Source organism: Amborella trichopoda, chromosome 3 (assembly GCF_054954075.1).
Source record: "Amborella trichopoda isolate Santa Cruz 75 chromosome 3, AtrichopodaSantaCruz75HAP2 v2.0, whole genome shotgun sequence".
Classification (NCBI taxonomy): domain Eukaryota; kingdom Viridiplantae; phylum Streptophyta; class Magnoliopsida; order Amborellales; family Amborellaceae; genus Amborella; species Amborella trichopoda.
In genome coordinates, this window is record NC_142338.1 from 44,809,943 (window position 1) to 44,826,230 (window position 16,288).

At 34.5% G+C, this 16,288-nt stretch overlaps 2 protein-coding genes across 7 annotated transcripts in view; both read right to left on the reverse strand.

Moving 5' to 3' along the window:
- Window positions 1-5,266: 5,266 nt before the first annotated feature.
- LOC18443971 (uncharacterized) lies at window positions 5,267-7,350 on the reverse strand. 4 transcript variants are annotated; one of them, XM_006854150.3, is made up of 5 exons: window positions 6,726-7,350; window positions 6,047-6,142; window positions 5,901-5,949; window positions 5,686-5,815; window positions 5,267-5,562 (listed from the first exon to the last, which is right to left on the reverse strand). In XM_006854150.3, exons 1-4 carry the CDS (start codon window positions 7,083-7,085, stop codon window positions 5,712-5,714), a joined length of 609 nt encoding a protein of 202 aa, XP_006854212.1. In that variant the 5' UTR covers window positions 7,086-7,350; the 3' UTR covers window positions 5,267-5,562; window positions 5,686-5,711. The 4 variants fall into 4 exon arrangements, with proteins under 4 accessions (XP_006854212.1, XP_088716954.1, XP_020528933.1 ...); XM_088860828.1 differs by having other exon boundaries at window positions 6,086-6,142; window positions 6,726-7,342; XM_020673274.2 differs by having other exon boundaries at window positions 5,686-5,770; window positions 6,726-7,342.
- A 3,601-nt stretch (window positions 7,351-10,951) lies between these two features.
- Window positions 10,952-16,288, reverse strand: part of LOC18443970 (GPCR-type G protein COLD1) — a 44,816-nt gene continuing 39,479 nt past the window's right edge. For all 3 annotated transcript variants that reach the window (XR_016051272.1, XM_006854149.4, XM_088860830.1), the window contains 3 exons: window positions 12,342-12,413; window positions 12,050-12,180; window positions 10,952-11,233 (listed from right to left, as the gene is read on the reverse strand). Coding sequence is in view for 2 of the 3 variants with exons in the window: in XM_006854149.4 (XP_006854211.3) it covers window positions 11,080-11,233; window positions 12,050-12,180; window positions 12,342-12,413 (357 nt within the window). In the remaining variant the exon portion in view is untranslated. The remainder of the gene's footprint in view (window positions 11,234-12,049; window positions 12,181-12,341; window positions 12,414-16,288) is intronic.

Below are 16,288 nucleotides of genomic sequence, written 5' to 3' on the forward strand. Positions count from 1 at the left end.
AAATGGTAAGGACATTCTCGTCTTAAACTTGTTGACCTCAAAGGAAAAAGTTGTACTTTTTTTTTAAAAAATGCCACAATAACGCCGGACCGTTTTGAAATGACTACCAGATCGCAATAGCCACTATCGGAGCGAGATCAAACAATGCTGAAGCGTGCTGACACACTGTCGGAGTGAGATTAAACAATGTTGGAGCTCGTTGACACACCGCCGGAGCGATGTGCTCCAAAAGAGTATTGCCGGAGTGCATATAGATATCGCCGAAGTGTAGAATGTATCATCGGAGTGATGTCCTAAACCACTAGATCGAAGTGGCTTACTGCCGAAGGGGTTGATTTAACTGCCGGAGCGCTTTGGCTCCAAAGCTTGTGTGCTGGAACGCATTGGAAAAGCTTTGGGTGCGTAGAGAAGGGGTATGAAGACAAAAAGGTATTTTGAACCTTTTTTTATTTTTTTTGGGTTGGGGGGGTTTTGCGAAGATAATTTGTTGAAGAGAAAAAGATCAAAAAAAAAAGGCGACTAATGGGTAAGTTGAGTAAGCAATATATTCTGAAGAAGTTTTTGTAATTTTTCCTATAATTTATCTTGAAATGAATGTCTTGAAATGAATGTTTTATACGTCGGGGACGCATATGCAGAACCCCCGACTCATTAAATAATTTTTCCTTTTAATAAACATTTTTGCAGATGATCGGTCGACTCACGTCTTTAATATTTTTGCCATATTGGCAAGCGGTATTTGTTGTGTTTATTTTTTCTCTTTTCCAATTTTGGAGTGTGGACGATTTGACGTCCCAAATATTAGACCAGCAAGGTTTAAGCTGTCCAAGGTTCTGGACGTCAGACTGATAGTTTTGTACCCCATCGCCACAATATATTGGTCAGAGGGCTTGAGTGGTCCGAGATTTAGACCATCCAACCGAGATCCCAAAATGAGAAAAACAAAGCCGCTTTAATGTTGGTTACATTGGGAACGGACGGTTCAAGTGGAGAAAATAAAAAAGACGCGAGTTAACCAACCTTAAAAGTAATATTTGTAAATTAAAAAAAAAAAAAAACTTTTCCATTTTCCCTTTGTTTTCGTGTCGACAACTCTTTTTCATTCTTTTACAAAATCTTCCATGTAACATACAATCAGCATGCCACATGATAACAAGACAAGACCGCAAGACTCGACGCGGAGGTTATAGTATTCAGGACACGGTTTCTATGAATGTAGAAATGAGGCTTCTTAAAAATCTATCTTTGAGATGGATTTTTTTGGACTAATATCTTACATGGAGATCATGAATATTAAAAAAAAGGAATAAATTTTGAAAATTAGAAATAATAATTTTATGGGAGCGGTTTGTATAGAGCCTAGGCTCTAAAAAATCAAATTAAAGCTTACTTTCAAATAATGTTGAAAAATACGGTTTCAATACTGAAAATCTTTATAGAAATCTTTATGACAGCCTTGAAATATACTTTTATCTTTATTTATACAGTTTAAAGCTTCAAAAATAGTGTAGATCAACAGATCTATGAAAACTTGAAAATCTTGAAAACTAACGGTCCAAAATGCGTCACAAAATATACCGTTTCCAAAACTTGAAATCCATTTTTTTTTCTGATGTCCATGCATATTGATGTCGAAATGATTATTTCGACGATATTTGGATATCAAAACAACCTTTTCAAATGAAATTTTTGAGTTACACTTTAATTTGATTGTTTAGAGCCTCAGCTCTATATAAAAATTTCCCTAATTTTATTAATAAAATATTTAGACCGTTAATTTTAATTATTTCTAGATGGACCACCTACTTGCATCCATTTTTAAAATGGATGCTTTATACCTCGGGAACCGCAAATATCGAAATGTGGGACCCACTGCATGAAGCAATTTTCCTTGTATTTGTAAACTACATATATACCATAATCTGTTAAAGTTTCTACAATTTCGATCGAGTAATATACATATGAATAAAAATATGAAAATATAAAATAGGCGAATTTTGAGTAAAAATTATGCAAAAGGTTAATCAACCCCTCATATTTTTTTTTTTTTGTTCAAAATTTCCCTTCAGTTCGAGGATGACATCCTCTTACCCTTTTTTTATAGTTTGGTTCACCTGAGTCAGCCCAAGGAATAGTCCGAGGTCCCATCCTCGAACCGCTCTTTTCTTCTACAAAAAGAAACAAAGAGCGGTCCAAGGATGGGGACCTAAGACCACTCTCTAGACTAGGCTAGAGCTCAATTCAAGAGCGATCCGAGGATAAACTAAGCCCAACAAACCAAAATAAAAAAGCAATCCGAGGAAGACATCCTCAAACTGAAGGATAATTTTGAAAAAAATAAAAAAAAACAGGTTGACTGAACTTCCATATAATTTTTATCTAAAATTGGCCCATTTTTGTATTTTCTTATTTATTTTGTGTCCATATGTAAATTACTCATTTCGGATATGTGCAATTTCGTCTTACATACCTCCAGTATGTTATTCTAGGTATAGGCGTCATAAATTTCACGAAACTCGTCATATACCATTTATGGTTCATATTGATGGTTCCATGGCGGAATTCGTTTTACCAAGGCACTTGTATGCAGCGTTGGAAAGATCAACTCAGGCCAAGTACTCGGCCGGAGTCAGAGTAACTCCGCAGCGTTGGGGCCATGTCTCGGCTAAACGAAAAGTGCTAAAATATAAAAATATCCAAAAACTCTAAAACATAGAAGTAAAATTATGGGAAAATTTCATAGAGAACCCTAATTTTTCATATTATTTAATGATAGACCCTCCTTCATTTTTTCTTTCAAACGGTATAAGTAAACCTCTAAAGATTTCACCGCACCCCCTCATCTCTTATCTCCCTATTTAATTAATTTTTTACCATAAACCCTCATCTCTTATCTCCCTATTTAATTGATTTTTTACCATAAAAATTAACCCCTGTCTTTTTCTACCATTTCAACCCAAAGACTTTGTTAATTTTTTTTTGTCCCTTTCCACCCATTAAAAAAGTTTTTGGGTTGAAATGGTATAAAAATATTTTTTGAAGTTAATTTTTATGATCAAAAGTAAGTCAAAGAGGGAGATAAAAGATGAAAGGGTATGGTCAGGGATTTCTTTATGCCGCTTGAAAAAAAACAGAAAGAGAGTCTACCATGAAATAATATAAGAAATTAAGGTTCTATATGAATTTTTTCTTAAAATTAAACAAAACACATCTAAATGAGATTAAAACAGTAACAAATAGATTTTGAAATAATCAATTTGTGATGAAGATATTTTAAAAATAATTCAAAAGAATAAAAAGTGTAAAAACAAAATTCATAGCCAAAGAGCACTTTCAAATTTTGGCCAAAATAATAAAAAGTAAAAAATAGATATATTTTAAATAAATTTCTTATTTTTTATATTTTTATATCTTTTATATTTGTTAAAAGTTTCTCGAGTTAGACCACCCAAGTTGAAGATATCGCCAGGGTAGCGGGTCTGAGTTACTTAGGCAAGTCCAAGTTTGGCTCGCCGAGTAATCCAACACTTTTTCGCGTACCCTCTTAAGACTGTACCGAGGCAGGTTCGAAACCCCTGTGAGTGCTTGTCCGTGCCCAAGCTTTCAAATACTGGACCATACTTACATCGTCCTATTCAGGCGTGCCACCTCTTTTAACATCTTCTCAGGTTTAAGTCTCAACGAAGCACCCATGGGGAACTATACAAAACACATCCTATGTAAGGTGTACAGCACACCGGGGCATCTACTGTTGGAAAAAGTGCAGATGGGCGAAATAGTGGCAGTGAAATAATACTTTAATTAAGAATAATTGTGAAGATGTCGTTTGTTTTTAGGTACACTAATGTGCTATTTTTAGACAATATTCGGCCTTATTAATAAAAGGCCGCTTGCATAAATGCATGAAGTTTTCCTAGCAAATTCATTCTTACGATTTCCGAAAAGTGAAAATACAAGAACGAATACTTGTATCACATTGTTGAATGCACTAGAACAGGGAGACCTCAGATGAGCACCAGAGTTGTCCTTCTTTAGAGAGTTAAATTATGTAAAAGAATCAGAGTTTGTTTGTAAAAATATGTGCTTTCGAGTCCCATTGGTAGAGTAAGAAACTGACTCTTTTAAGTCACGAGTTATGATCATCCATGTCTTGTGGCTGTCCATTTTAGTTGTTTTGAAAAATTACAAGTTATCACCATTTCATTAAAAAGGTTTAAAAATATGGACCGGTGACCTGGATCTACCGTACCAAAAACCATGTCGGATTAGCATAGAGGCGTTCTGACTCGGAGAATCGGCTAGTTTGGCCAGTTTCAGCCGTAATTTTTTTAATTTAAAATCACTGTAATTTCTTAAAACTCAAGTTTCTTATGTTTTCAAAGAAATTGGGGCATTGTATCGTATACTTTGATTCTTTAAAAAATATATAAATATTGAGAATCTATTTCATGCATGAGTATGTATTTGTTGACCACTAAATTCATTTCACATTCAAAATGAATGGGATCTCTTACTCTTCACTATTATTATTATTAATTTTTTTTTAAATTTTAAATTTTGTATCTTTGTAATCTCTATTACCACTTGTGTTTGTTAATATAGGGTTCTTGCATACTCATTTATTAGTTTCCCATTTTTTAAAATTAATTTATTAATTTTGGCCAAAAATAGCTAAAAATAACTAGATATCACAAAAAAAAATCTAAAAATTAAATTAATAATACACATAATACAAGAGTACCAAACACCTAATAGCATAATATTATCTAGATTTATTTTAGATAAGATAGTCTTATTCAAGAAAAAATTAATTATCATCCATGTCCTAAGAGAAGCTCTCAAATAATTAATACAGCATCAAAGTTAATTTAAAACATTAAAATTTTAGAGGTTTTTGGTACCTAACCAGTAGTTTTGGTCTAAAAATAATACACACAATCTGCATGACATTGCACAAGAATCTCATTCTTACATGTTAATGGAAGCTCCACCGATTTCTTATTCCTAGTAAAATTTCTATGAACTGATAAATGGGAATTTTGTAAAAGTATCCCAAACTTGGAGAAAGGGGAGGACAAGAGAGCCAAGATGCAGATCTCTCGAACGGCTAACTAAAAATGTGGCGCGCTTAAGGCAATTTTGAGCAGTAATAACGGGCATGAAGCGGAAATGATCACCAAAAGGGTTTTGGCATGTGGTGAGCTATAGAGAAATGCAACAGAATGCACGCACCACTGGTGTATGGCACACTACCCATGTAGATCAGTTGATGTGGACTCAAGAAATTTATTAAACACAATGACAAACTCCCCCAAAATCTGGGCATGGTCATTTTTGCGCAAAAAAGCATGCACATTAGAGCGAGAAGTTTGTGGTGGTACTCATATTACTAGCAAGCAGTAGCAAGGGGTAAAAGAGTGTGAGTAAAGATAGTCAGTTTACACTTTCTTTTTGGAGTTAGCATTATGTAGTAATCCAATGCAATTCTAGGAGAGCAGCTACATTTCGTAATACGTGTATCATGCCCGCTGATTCTTGGAGAAAATGGCCCCCCACTTATCTCTAATCCAGCAGGAAAGATAGTTAAGAAACCAATCAAAGATTGCCAAATACATGAACCGTAGACTGTTAAGTAACAAATTTACATGGAGATAAGTACTATATAAAGAGAGAGAGAGAGCTGACCATGAAGTGATTTGTGGAAAAGGCTGCTAAGCTTTGCAGCTTGAAGCAGAGGTGAGTCCGTAAGAGTGGCGTAGCTGTTCAATGGCTTTCTCAATGGAAGCCGAAATTTCAGGTATCGAAACCTTACACACTGCTTTCCCCAATAATAAGAAATGCAATATGAAATAAATGTAACATTGGGACAATATTAAAAACAGGTGAGCGAGAGAGAGAACCTCGGGAAGCAGTAGCATGAGCCTCTGTCATGAATTCAGCAAATGAAGCCTATTGGAAACATATGAAGAATGGATTAAAAGTGAAAGAGAATTTTGTTAGAGATTGATTTACAGGGCGTAAAATCTAAGAAACAAAATTAGTTTGCCTTCATTTCTTCCATATCCTGGCTTATCCTATCAGAGACCTTCTTGTAATCCTTCTCAGATTGTTCCATCACTTGCAAACAGGTCTGACTCTGGAGCTAAGAAAGAAATTCATGTGAGATATTTAACTGCAGTGTTCGCAACAAGTGGATATTTCCTGCTCTCTCTCCCTCTAACACAAATACACCAACAAGAATCCTGTCTCCCACAAAAATATCAAGCAATCATGTCTCTCTCTCTTTATACACACAAACACGAACAGACAAACCTATATCTCCCTCTGCCTCTCTGTCTCTGAGAGGAACACAAGCACGCATGCTATTTTCTTTAAATTTCAGTTTGAAAATGGCTATACTGTGGTAAAACTCAAGTGACAATTTCTTAGTTTCTCGTCAATAGATCTAGGAGATAAGCACAGGGGCCTTCAAATCAGACAAAAGAAAGCAAAAGAGGCAAATAAAAAAGTCAAAGAAGATTCATAATGATTAATCAAGCGAAACTTAACCAAAAATTTTGAGTTTCGTTGGAATGTTTCCCCAATTTTGGTCAAATTCTGGAATGAGTTAGATGTCCAATCTTTGGCATTTTCCAGCTTAATCAGGACACAGAACAACCAATATTGGAAGAAGTACTCCAATTTCAGTTGAAATTCACTGAAGTTCAATATTATAGGATGAATACCTTGATCCTTTTGGAAAGCCTGGCTGAATTGGCCTCTGCATCTTTGATCGACTGTGAATGTGAAGCTTCAAGGCTTCTCTTTAGGTCTTCTAGGCGAGATGAGGCATGATCCTTCAATTCAGAGACTGAACTGAACGACATTTTACTCGAATTTCCATTTGACCTCTGAACAGGAGTAGGAGAAGGACCTTTTCCATGGCTATCAGGGCTATACTTCTTCTTCGACGGTTTCAGGATGTCCATATCAAATGCAAAGGATCCAGGTGAGCTTGCAGGATTGATCAAGCCATGCTTAGGTGTTGATCCCACAGGAGAGTACAGTGTATCTTTAGATCGAGCTTTTCTTACCCGCTGCTTCATTTATTTACTCTGAGAAACAACAATTTCAATTGATCCGCTTTTTCTTATCCTCTGCAAGTTAAAGCTCCCTGAAACTAGGTTTTCGAAATCTCTCTGCTTCTTCTTAACCTCTGGCCTTCACGACTCTCTAAAACTAGGGTTTCAATATCGAGATTGGTGAGAATGAAAAACTAGGGTTTCATGTCACTTGATTTATCATCTTCCTCTTGTCACTTGATTCATCATCTTCCTCTAAACTTACACTCGGAGAAAATTTGAGAGAAGTGACGTTCCTTCCCGTTATTTATGCAATAAAATGGCGCGAAACATCACGAAAACCCAAAAAAGGCATATTTTAGTAGGACGAAAGTACCCCTACTTATTTCGAAGAAGTTATGGATCTCAAAAATTCATTATAAAAAATTATTGTGATGTTGAAAAACCTTCCAAGTGACCATCTAGAGTATGAATACGAAAATAAAAAAATATTTCAAATCTTGAAGACAATTTATTTCACAACACATTATCGAGGCCGTCAAGTTTCAAGATTTTCAAGTATCTATAAAATTACATGATTTGAGCCGTTTTTTAAGTTTAAGATTGTATAATTAGATGCGAAAATAGATTATCAAGCCATCTTAAAAAGTTTTGACACCAAAATTATCTTTATGGTAAGATTTGGAAGTGCGCCTTAATTTGATTGTTTAAAGTTGCAATCTAATATAACCACACCCTATTTTAAATCAGATGGCTATGAGTTTGTTATTTTTTTAAACTCAAATTTTTTAAAAAATAATAAAGATAAGGGATTGTATAAAATAAGAAAATTTACCTCTAGTACAGCGATGTCACAATTACTTACCACCATAGAATGTGAAATCTCATGGCTTGAGTGTGCCACAAAGTTTGAAATTTTTTTTTTTGAACATTGAGTTTAGCAAATGAAATAAATGCGGCCACCCAATTTCACATCCAATAGTCAAGATTAATTGTGACTACCTTGTACCAAAAGTAAATGGTCTCATTATATACTTTCCCTAAAGATAAAATGGTCGTATAGTATACCATCCCCATAAATAAAAAGGTGCAATTTCAGGATATATGGCTTTTTATACTGATATTGGTAGCGTTTTTCCTCGTGTAAAATTTCATAAGGACCCGGTTTCTATGCGGGCAAGCCCACGCATGTAGAAATGCTAGCCTCTTAATAAATCTATTTTTGAGATGGATTTTAACACTTAATTTTTGAGATCATGAATATGAAAAAATAAATGAATTTTAAAAGCTAGAAATAATAATTCTAGTAAAAAGAACATTTGGACGGTTAGTGTCCATTGTTTTTAGATGGAACACCTAGTTGCATCCATCTTTGAGATGGATGCTTTACACTTTATGGACCACATATGTAGTAATGTGGTCCAGCCCGATGAAACAAATTTCCATATCAAAAAGAGAAATTTCTAAATAAATATGATAAGAAACAAGAAATGACCGAATGTATGTGAGAGTTGTAGAAATCTTCTTTCACGCAACGATACAAAGCCCGCACTAGAAGAAAAACGGCATCTCAAGAAAATAAGGAATTATGCCCCAACCACCTACAACACGTGATCGAGCACCCACCAAAAATATTGGGGCATATTGATATCTGAAAATTTTGAAGATCATGTTTGGTGAGGGCGATCAATTTCAAGACAAAAAAAAAAGGAAAAAGTAAAAAACATGGAGTTAGCATATGGTATTGCCAGTCTTGCATAGCATGCTATAATGCTCCTTAATTGGATTGTATAGAGTTGCAACCTTATGCAAACCGCATCCCTTTTTTTTAATTGTGTGGAAGACGATTTGAATTCAGATAATTCATGTTTTTCACATTCCAAAACAGCAAATCAAGTGTTTTTCGGCTAGTTCCAAACCATACAATATTTTCCCCCAATCAAATATATATACAATTTATCGAAAAACGACTTGTTTTCCTTCCTTTAATGAGATCAATATTGTCCAGGAAACAGCCGTTACAAAATGAGATATCTTCTTGATAACTGTCAAGGCCTGACGTTCGAAAAAAGATTATTGCCAAGGCCTGTGTGGATGACAATTAATTTTAGGGAAATTTATCAAAAAACAAGAAGAGACGAGTTATTTAACAATTTTAGTTTGCTATTATTCCAACTTGAAATCATGTGTTCTTTTATGGCTGCTTTGCAATGAAACCAAAAGATGTGGGTAAAGTTACATTGTTAATCTCTTATGTGTACTGTGATAAATTTCCCTTAATTTTATTTAGAATGGATCATCTCATTTAAAACTAATACACTGTATAATATTATCTTGCTGGCTATTTGGTACGTGTCTTGTATAATGTGTAATATTATTTAATCATCTTACTTTTTCAATGAATTCATTTTATTTTTAGTTTTTTTTTGCATGTGATTTTCAGCAAATCATTCTTAATAGACTACTACTAAAAAATGTACACTTGTTCAAACTTATCACTTTTATCTCAAATAACTCTGATTGACACTCACAAACAGACAATTCATTATCAAAATTAATTTTAGTAAAACAATTAATTATCAATGATAAGATGAGATGAGAGAAAATAATCTTAAGTGGGCTAATCATGTGATTCAAATCCAGTGCACCACGAGGTGCAAATTAATTCAAGTAGAAAGTTAAAAAAAGACATGGGACAAGTCCAAAAAGACAGTTGAAAGTAGTGAAAAATATATGATGACTAGTAACCTCGCTTAAAAACCTTAATAAAGCAAATTGGCAGACCAGTATGAACATAGCCACACCCAATTAGTTGAAAACATGCTTCAACGATAATGATGATGAATGAGTTATCAATGATAACAAATACATCTAAAAATACGCTTATAATATTTTCACCTACAATTTTAGTATCCCAAAAAATTAACTCCTTTGAAGGACATGAGTCAACTATTTGGCAAACTTTGATCTCTTAAGGTGTGAATGCTCCATCCTGAGGCCACATTTGGTGTGTAAACATTTTCCTAAAGTATTTTTACACTGTATAACTACCGAAACGAGCTCCCCCATGTGATTTAATATGAGAGTTTTTTTTTTCATAATTAACAGCCATTTAATGGAAAAAAAATACAGTGGGACAAAAAATAAAAACTCCCGCACCTGATTACAAAAGGGTGTTCTTTCATGTAAAAACCAAACATGCCCTTGAACTTTTGTTTGCCATTGTTTTATTTTTCATTGGAAAGTTACTAAGAAAGTTTCCTGAAGTTACTTTGAGATTCTCCTTCCTCACATATACAAGTGCCATTCCTGGAAGGTTCATTTTACGAGTTTTGGCACAGATGTGGGATGTGAAAAAGTATATCCACATTAAGTTAAAATGGAAACATCAGATAAATGGATCTATTTTTTCACACTACTGTATTACGCATACCTTGTTCTAAAATTTCCAGCTTAACCGACATTATGTGCAGATTTGTTTACTAGAAGACATAGAAGCCGCAGCTTCCATCACTATTACATTTCCCACAATTGCCTGCAGAAAGTGCAATGTTGTTTCGAAAGCAGTTGAAAATTATGAGGCAGAGGAGCCACGGCTTCCAAAACAACATCAAAACGACTTTATTTGGGGAAGCCGCACTTTGGCAAACCACTCTTCAATGAAACAAATGCCCCCCTAAATTGAACATAAAACTCATTAATCAAAATTTTCACACCATTGTATCAGATGATGCCGTCTTTTGAACTTTGCAGCTTAAATAAGAAACTAGAGAGAGAGAGCGCATATGTAAAAGGAGAAAAATCTATCAAACTACTCATAAGATAAACTATTTAACATTTTACTCTTTTGTAATTATTCCATGTCGTGATCATGCATCTTTTGATCGGTATTTTGAAAATAAATCAAATGATGTGTAAAATGTTGAATAATTCATATCTTATGGTTGTTTTGATAAATTTTCCAAAAAAGAAAAGGAAAAAATTGATACAACTGTGAAAGTGCAAAAATTAAAAAAAATCAATCAATGGGGTGTTTATCAGCCTGACGAGAGGTATAATGTGCAGAGAGCAATATTAGAGAGAGGAAAGCACTGGCAACAAATATTATATCAAACCAACGGTGATAAAAATCAAACTGAATGTCACCACCCAACACATCTGTTATGGTCAACCTGCCAAGCCATAGAACAACGAGGATATAAACAAAATAGCCCAATTAATAAGCAAAATGGTACAGATCAAAACTAAAAACATAATTGAAAAAAGTCATTGTGAAGTAAGAACTAAAAAGAAACTTGCCAAATGCTAACTTATGCCATTAAAACCCACCCTGGACAATAACAGGCAAAGTGAATGCTCAGTTCAGTTTGCCTGCATACACTAGGTTTATCTTCTTTCCAAAAGTAAATCAATCCTATTTTAGCTACTAGTAGACAAGCGTTTATGAAATTTGTTAAGGCATCTCAAAACCAGATGCAAAACAAGATATAGCACCTCAACACCTTATGATGGCTCTAAATCCATTTCTACCACTGATTGTGGAATTTGAATCCACAAATGGGTACAGTTCAGGGAAATCTGCGAACACTTGAATTGGAAAAAAGTGTTGCACGATGTGGGCCACTTTTAGGGCTTGAAATCCACTATTTTTCATGTCCATGATCATCGAGGTGAAGATGATCGATTTGCAGGTTTTCTGGTATTGGAACTATGTTTTCCAGCAAGATTTGAGGTCTCTCTCTCTCTCTATATGTGTGTGTAAACTGTCATGGTACATTCTACTACTGCCATTCCCTGACGATCATTCAACTAACAAAACTAATTCAAACCAGATCAAGTGGACCCTAGATAGTTGGGATAAGACTCGGATGATGGTGATCAAGTTCTAGACAAGCTGGGCAAAGAGTACATATATTGCTTTTTGCTTTCTGTTTTAAATTTAATAAATAGAACTTCTAAGCAGAAACACATCTTTTCAGATTGCGTACCTGTATTCGTTAGCTAAACTTTTCCTTATCAGAAGGATTGATGAGACAAAATACATGCCCATGATCTCTGACAAGAAGAGAACAACATTTGTGGATGATTCGCTTCCCACTCTTGAGACTGCAAAAAAGAACTGCAAATGCATTCCAACACGCATGTGTAAGAAAAGAACTTAAATGTGCATCCATGTGTTGTATGAATGAGAATGAGTATATATGACTGCATGCATACACGAGATATGCAGATGTGTTCATGCATGTATCTAGGTACACGTGCATGAGACAGAAAAGTTACCTTCATGAGATTGGTGAGGAAGCCTCGCACAGATATCACAATAAGCACGCCAATGAATATCAAGGATATATACTACACAAGAAAGAGAGCGTAACACCAAGATAAGCCACACCCCAATTGCAAAGCAACATACAATAATCAAGAAAATGGAGAAGTCAGATACAAAGTTCAATTCCAGGTTAATGTGTTTTGACAACAATTGGGAGGAAATGATGTAAATGAAGAAAATTAAACTGTAAAACTTTACGTGTTAATAACATAAACTAAATGTATACATTGTGAAGGATATTTGATTGTTCAACCATAGAGGATCAAGAGCTCTGAATATTGAAGTGTTTGTGCCAAGGAACATGGGAACAAAGTATAGAGATGGTGTTAGATGAAATCTTAGGCTTTGAATGAACCTGGCATCCCAGATAAGACTTACACAGAAGTGGATCGGAACATCATTTCTGCCTCTTGACAATTTTACGTTTTATTTGGGGACATATCATTCTTATTTATTCAACCTTGGCAGAAAGGAAGCTACTTTGAATTTCTCATTTTGACAACATTTAGAGAAATCAATTTGTCTATGCAGCCTTATATAGACCTCATACTTGGGTCAAACATACCTAACCTACCAGCCTATATAATGAGTCCTAAAGAACATGATGACCTTCAGAGGCAGGTGGATTGGTTGTTGGCAAAGGGGTTCATAAGGGTGAGTCCATGTGTTGTACCAACTTTGCTTACCCCTAAGAAAGATGAATCATGGAGAATGTATGCAGAAATTAGGGCTATTAAAAAATCACAGTTAAATGTCAGTTCCTTATTCCATGGTTGGATGATATGCTTGACATGCTGGCTGGAGCTTTAGTATTTTCAAAAATTGAGTTGCGAAGTGGCTACCATCAAATTTACATACACGAACGAGATGAGTAGAAGACCACTTTTAAGCAATGTTGTTAGGACCGTACTGGTGACCGAATCGACGAAGGCACTGGTTCAGTTAGGCCAGCCGAACTGGACTGGTTCACTGGTTAGATCGGTCTAAGAAATTAAATAATTAATCAAAATAGCATAATGAGGAAAATACAAAATATATGTAAAAATCTAAAAAATAAAACTTTTAAAAATATTATAAACAAATATAACCCCTCAAATAATACAATAACTCAAATTTATAATGAAGCCAAAAAACAAAAAGGTCATAACTTTTCGTGCTCTGATTTTTTTATTTTTATTTTTAAGCATTCAAAGTGCAAAGAATAGAAAATTAAAAAAAAAAATCCCAATAAAATAAAAATAAAAAAACTCAAAAAAAGAAATTTTTTGTTTTTGCTATCGTTGTTTGTTTTTGTTTTTGTTTTTCCTTTTGTATTTCTGTTTTTCATTTTTATTTTTTCGATTTTTAGATCTTTTTGTGCATATTTCGGACCAAAAATCGAAAAAATAATAGTAGAAAAACAAAAAAATGGCCCAAACAAAATTTTCCATTTGTATTTTTGCATTTCATTTTTTTTTCTGGTTTTAGTGACTTTTACAAAAAATAAACTAATCTAAAGTTCTGCGAATAAACATTACAGTTTAAAAACATAAAGTACCATAAAGAGAAATTACAATTTTGGACCAAACAAATTTCTTTATTATTATTATTTTTTTGGATTTTTGAAGTCACTCTTTAAGCCCTAACAAATTACAACATTAAAAGTTAAAACTAAATATGTAAAAAAAAAAAAAAAAAAAGGAAAAGAAATAGAAAACCCAAAAATAAAAAGAAAACAAATATAAAACCCAAAAATATTAGGGTTTTTCCTTCTCTTATATTTTCAGGTAAGTTTATTTGTTCAAGTCATGTTGTATGAGTCTCTTTGTTTGACATTATGATTGTTTTAAATTACCATAATATATAAAAAAACATCCGGCTGTTTCACTGGTTCATTGCCAGTTCAAGGTCCTCCCAGGTTCATTACCTGAACTGGATCGGTCTTGGCACCGGTTCACAAGTCAAAAAATCCAGACCAGTCCGGTCCTCACATCATTGTTTTTAAGACAGAGTGGGTTATATGAGCAGTTGGTGATGCCTTTTGGCCTGTCAAATGCACCAACACATTTATGCACATGATGACACGGGAATTATGACATTTTATTGTCAAATTTGTGGTAGTTTATTTCGATAATATACTTGTTTATGTTGTAGATGGCAATGGCCATGTTGATCATTTGCACTAGATATTAATAGTGTTAAGGGCTGAGAAGTTATACATCAATCTCAAGATCTGTAACTTTTTGACCAATTGCATCAAGTCTTGGGCTATTTTGTGTTTTCAAATGGGGTAAAGGTGGATCTTGAGAAGGTGCACATCATAGCAGAATGTCCCAAAATCAGTGTCAGCAGCATAAAGTTTCCATGGAGTTGCTATTTTCTACAGAAGGTTCATTAGAAATTTCAGTACTATCATGGCCTCAATCACATAGTGCTTGAAAGGTGAATTGCTCCTGTACTCCAACGTCAAGCGAAGCTTTTGACAACTTTCAAGACAAGAAGGAAAATCATCCAATGCTTTCATTGCGAGATCTCAAAAAGGCTTTCGAGGTACATTATGATGCTTCTCATAAGGGGATTGGTGCCCTGCTCAATTATGAAAAGAGGCATGTTGCTCTACTTAGTGAAAAACTCAATGAAGCACGATGAAAGTGTTACACGTATGAAGTTGAAATTGTTTTGCAGTTATCTAAGCCCTATGACCTTGGTTCTTAGTGCAATAAAAGTTTCTTATACATCGATCACGATGCAGTGAAGCAAATCAAGGCACAACTAGAAGCTTAGCGCACAACATGCAAAGTGGGTGGCTTACTCAGAGTTCACATTCACTATTCGAGATTAGTCAGAGGATCAAAATTGAGGGGCCTATGCGCTAAGCCAACATACTTATCTTTTGCGCACTTTGGCTGTGAATACCATGGATCTTGAAACTATTCGGGAAGTATATTTGGAGGATCCATATTTCAGCCTTAGAATGTTGAAGTGCAATTCAGGTGATCATTCCCCTCATTACCAATTTATTTTGACTTTGAACAACACCCATCACACGATATGATTTGGTTTAAGTGGAAGACTCTAAGAGGACAAAAAAAAGGCCCCAGAGGACATTATAGAAGTAGTAAAAAAAGATATGGCGACTTACAGTCTGAATGAGGGTATGACCCTTGATAGAGTGGAATGGCAACATAATTCATGTAGCCGACCCCAAATAGTTGGGATAAAGCTCGGATGATGATCACGATATTGAATTTGTATAGTTGTGTGGGAAATATTGAAGATCTAGGAATGAAGGCCATGGAAGATTTTAAAACACCGATATAGGCCAAAATTGCCACCCATTATCATGTTTTGGAAAATTCAACCTGCTGCCTCCTAAAGACGTTGGATGAAGATGTGCAACATTTGTGGTCATTTTGGATGGACCCAATACAATGCTTTTTCGATAAAGGCAATTGTACCTGTGCAATTAGAGCTCAACGGTGGTTTGACCTGATATAAAAATAAAACTAAACAAAGAAATCCATGTTGAACATATTATGAACTAGTCCACTTCATTAAACATAATAGGCAGAGAAAACAAGAAATTAAGAATAACTTAATAGAAAAAAAAAAAAGGGAATCATATTTGGTCAAATGAGATTAAAGAATCCATACCGAGGCACCTTTTCCACAAATTACACTATATTTCGTACTAAGATTAAAGAATGAGATTTTTCATTTCCATGAGACTGCAGTGGACAGAACAACCAAATGCACCATCACTTATTTGGCAAGTTTTTCATCTAGTGATAGAAAAACCAAATACTGGTGCTCAACTTACAGCCCACATAAAATGCTTCTAATTTTGTAATGTCAAGTAATTTGTGCAACCAAATAGCAGTATCATATCTCCTTAAATTTGAGATCTTTTTGTTTTTGA

Excerpts from the sequence above, each read along its gene's own strand:
- LOC18443971 (XM_006854150.3), bottom strand. The coding sequence starts at position 7,085 with ATGAAGCAGCGGGTAAGAAAAGCTCGATCTAAAGATACACTGTACTCT. Across the intron at positions 6,143-6,725 it reads GGCTTTCCAAAAGGATCAAG|CTCCAGAGTCAGACCTGTTT; the intron begins GTATTCATCCTA and ends TTTCTTTCTTAG. Across the intron at positions 5,816-5,900 it reads TCATGCTACTGCTTCCCGAG|TGTGTAAGGTTTCGATACCT; the intron begins GTTCTCTCTCTC and ends TGGGGAAAGCAG.